Source organism: Etheostoma cragini, chromosome 22 (genome assembly GCF_013103735.1).
Source record: "Etheostoma cragini isolate CJK2018 chromosome 22, CSU_Ecrag_1.0, whole genome shotgun sequence".
In the NCBI taxonomy this organism is placed as follows: domain Eukaryota; kingdom Metazoa; phylum Chordata; class Actinopteri; order Perciformes; family Percidae; genus Etheostoma; species Etheostoma cragini.
In genome coordinates, this window is record NC_048428.1 from 22,276,215 (window position 1) to 22,279,462 (window position 3,248).

Sequence of the window (3,248 nt, forward strand, 5' to 3'; positions counted from 1 at the left end):
TGTGTGTGTGTGTGTGTGTGTGTGTGTGTGTGTGTGTGTGTGTGTGTGTGTGTGAGTGAGTGTGTGAGTGAGTACTAACGGTGCAGGAAGCAGTCGTATTTGAAGCAGCGTCTGCAGAACAGCGTGTGGAAGGAGTGCAGGCTCTGCTCGCGCTGCACGGAGCGAGCGTTGGGACCGTCGATGTTGGGCGTGCACTCGGGGGGCAGCGCGCCCGGCAGCTGCTGCTCCGTCAGCTCCTTGTACCTGACACACACACACACACAGACAGACACAGACACACACACACACACACACACACAGAAAGATCAAAAGCTGCTCAGTCAATGTCAGTAACTGAATAATGACCCGTGCATATACCCGAGTACAAAATTACTCTACATGTCACAACAGCATTCTTCACCTCGTCAACAAGCCCCATAACAACTGTTTATGCTTTTGTGGAATAAAAGAGAACTCATTCTCACAGATTCTCTAAAAATTATGAATCTCATATGTAGTAAAAAGACTCATTTACACATGAAGAGGACAAACCTGCCGTATCCTAACAACTGAATTAGGCAGAAAATCAAGAAACTTTCATCCAGTCTGCAAGGATTTATGAACAAATATTTTTAGGATAAAAACACATCTATGTGTCGTTAACACTTTTCTACAAAATGAAGAGGTTTCGCACTAAAAGAACCTGGTAAATGTGCAAAAAGTTTGCCTTTTTGCATTACTGCTTTTTAACAGCTACAGTTTGTAGAAACCCCGATACGTGCCTCGGATCACACACACACACACACACACACACACACACACACACACACACACACACACACACACACACACACACACACACACACACACACACACACACACACACACACACACACACACACACACACACACACACACACACACACACACACACACACACACACACACACACACACACACACACAGTTATACTGTTGTCACAATAACAGAGAGACTTCAATATAATATAATATAAACTATATTATTGTAGAAAGATTAAAAAAGGAAACTACAGGATGAAACAGAATAGATTTTTTGTTATGTTTGTATATTTCCACGGCATGTTACGCAGCGAGTGGCGTGTAATCGAGTTATTACAAAAAGGTTTCTATCAAAACGTAACAGTATAAATTTGCTTACTTGTGGGCTAAAAAGAAAAGGCTCTTCTCTTAAACCGCATCTTTAAGACTTAACTTGAAAAAAAAAGCTATATAATCGTGATTCTAATACCAATATTTACACATTTAGTAACAGAATACTGCTCGTCTCGATAGTTGGACCGATGCTGCACACTTGTGGCTAGCGCGCGCACACACACACACACACACACACGCAAATTGAAAGATAAATTCAACATGCAGAGAAAACACACAAACATGTGTACAGTAACTTGTTATTTTTGTGTAGCTCATATTTGCAGTATATATATAATAAACTGCGTCCCTCTGTTATTGTCACAACATTCTCACATACAAACAAACGCACTAACTTCTCTTTGAGCTCCTCAGTGGAGCCCTTGTCAGGGAACATGGACGAGATGGCTTCAAAAATCTTGTCAGAGGGAAACTTCTTGGTGCCGTCACTGCTTGTTCGGCCTGGAGACGACACATGCAAACGCGCTTTCCATCAGGGCACAAAACTCACTTTCACACAAAGCCACTCGGCCAATCTCAGTGACCTACGTAACCACGGTTCTAATGTCACGGTGCATCTTGTTCCTGAGGTAATAAAAGCTTAGAAATGTTGATTTCCGCCACAAAAGAAAACCTTGAAGAAGAGTTCTTATCGGGAGCAATATATGGGATTTTTACCCATGCCAATCTCTATGTATGGTGATGTGTGTGTGTGTGTGTGTGTGTGTGTGGGTGTCATTTTAATTCCAAAGACCAAGGTAACTTTATCAGGATGCATAGTCTCCTGATCCATGAAATAACTGCTCTTTAAAAATAAAAAATCTGCCTCTATGGGATTTTAACATAGGGGGGTGTATACTTATGTCCCTGTATTTTAACATAGGGGGGGTGTATACTTATGCCCCTGTATTTTAACATAGGGGGGTGTATACTTATGCCCCTGTATTTTAACATAGGGGCGTGTATACTTATGCCCCTGTATTTTAACATAGGGGGGTGTATACTTATGCCCCTGTATTTTAACATAGGGGGGTGTATACTTATGCCCCTGTATTTTGGTGTCCTTAAAGGTTGCATTCTCTTCTTTTTTTTAATTAAGGCATTAAGATCAATTTCCAAAAGACGTTTTTTATTCCTCTTTTTAATCAACTGGCGATTCACCTAAATATTTAAGTATACATAGTTTATGCGGTACCGCCGACAGTGACTTCATCATATTGGTTTCCAGAAAAATCTATTTTATGCTCTTCTTTGTAAATGAAAAACATGCCGGACTTATTGACTTCTTAGAAAACAATCCGTTTGAAGAAATGTCTCATGATATACTGTCTCTAGAAGTGTATTATTGAGCTTTTCTTTTTGTGAAAAGGAAAAGAAAACGGCAATAATCAACTCTATCGAATCGCAGTACTTCTAGAATCTGCGCCCACGTATTGTGAAGGAATCAAATCAAGATAAAAGCAGATTTTATTACGATTATTCGTACTGTTATTACACCTGCGACATTAAAGGGAAAGGTTACTGTGATGATCACTGGAACCTCAGAGAAAAGACTCACTCTCATTGTTAACGAGCCCATCCTTGCGCGGGTCCTCTGGATGCTCCTTGCCGTCACACATCTCCATCTTTTCCACCTTGAAGTCGTGCTCTTCCTCCTCCTCGTCGTCCTCGTTGTCGCTGTACTGCGACAGAGCGCTGACCAGCTCCACGAAGATCTCATCGTTGATGAAGCCGCACTCTGGACACACATTCATTCAAATGTCTTTACTGAGCAGAATAATGTTGATTTTTAATGTTTTCAGGTACATGTTACGTCGTCATTCTCGATGGATCGTCACCAAAATGAGAAGTTCTTCTCTTAATATTTAGTACAGCAGCAGGCGTCCTTTACCACTGATTTAACTTTGTGAGGTGGTTTGGGTCCCTCACGTTTAAAAAAAAGAATAAGCTGCAATGTATAGTTACGGTGTGTGGCAAGACCTACACAACCCTCTGACTGACCCAAACTCTGTCTATGAGACAAGGTCCCTCAAGAAGACCCAGTCAGTCCTGGCCGAGCCCAGTCACCCCCCTGAACCGACCCCAGTCACCCCCCTG

The 3,248-nt window shown here is 41.8% G+C and overlaps 1 protein-coding gene across 1 annotated transcript in view; it reads right to left on the bottom strand.

Moving 5' to 3' along the window:
• Positions 1-37: 37 nt before the first annotated feature.
• The window catches only part of LOC117937865 (histone-lysine N-methyltransferase EZH2-like), a 10,068-nt gene continuing 6,857 nt past the window's right edge, over positions 38-3,248 (bottom strand). Inside the window, exons 6-8 of the mRNA XM_034862111.1 lie at positions 2,710-2,889; positions 1,508-1,613; positions 38-243 (exon numbers count right to left, since the gene is read on the bottom strand). Of these exons, the coding sequence (XP_034718002.1) occupies positions 75-243; positions 1,508-1,613; positions 2,710-2,889 (455 nt within the window). The 3' untranslated portion in view covers positions 38-74. The remainder of the gene's footprint in view (positions 244-1,507; positions 1,614-2,709; positions 2,890-3,248) is intronic.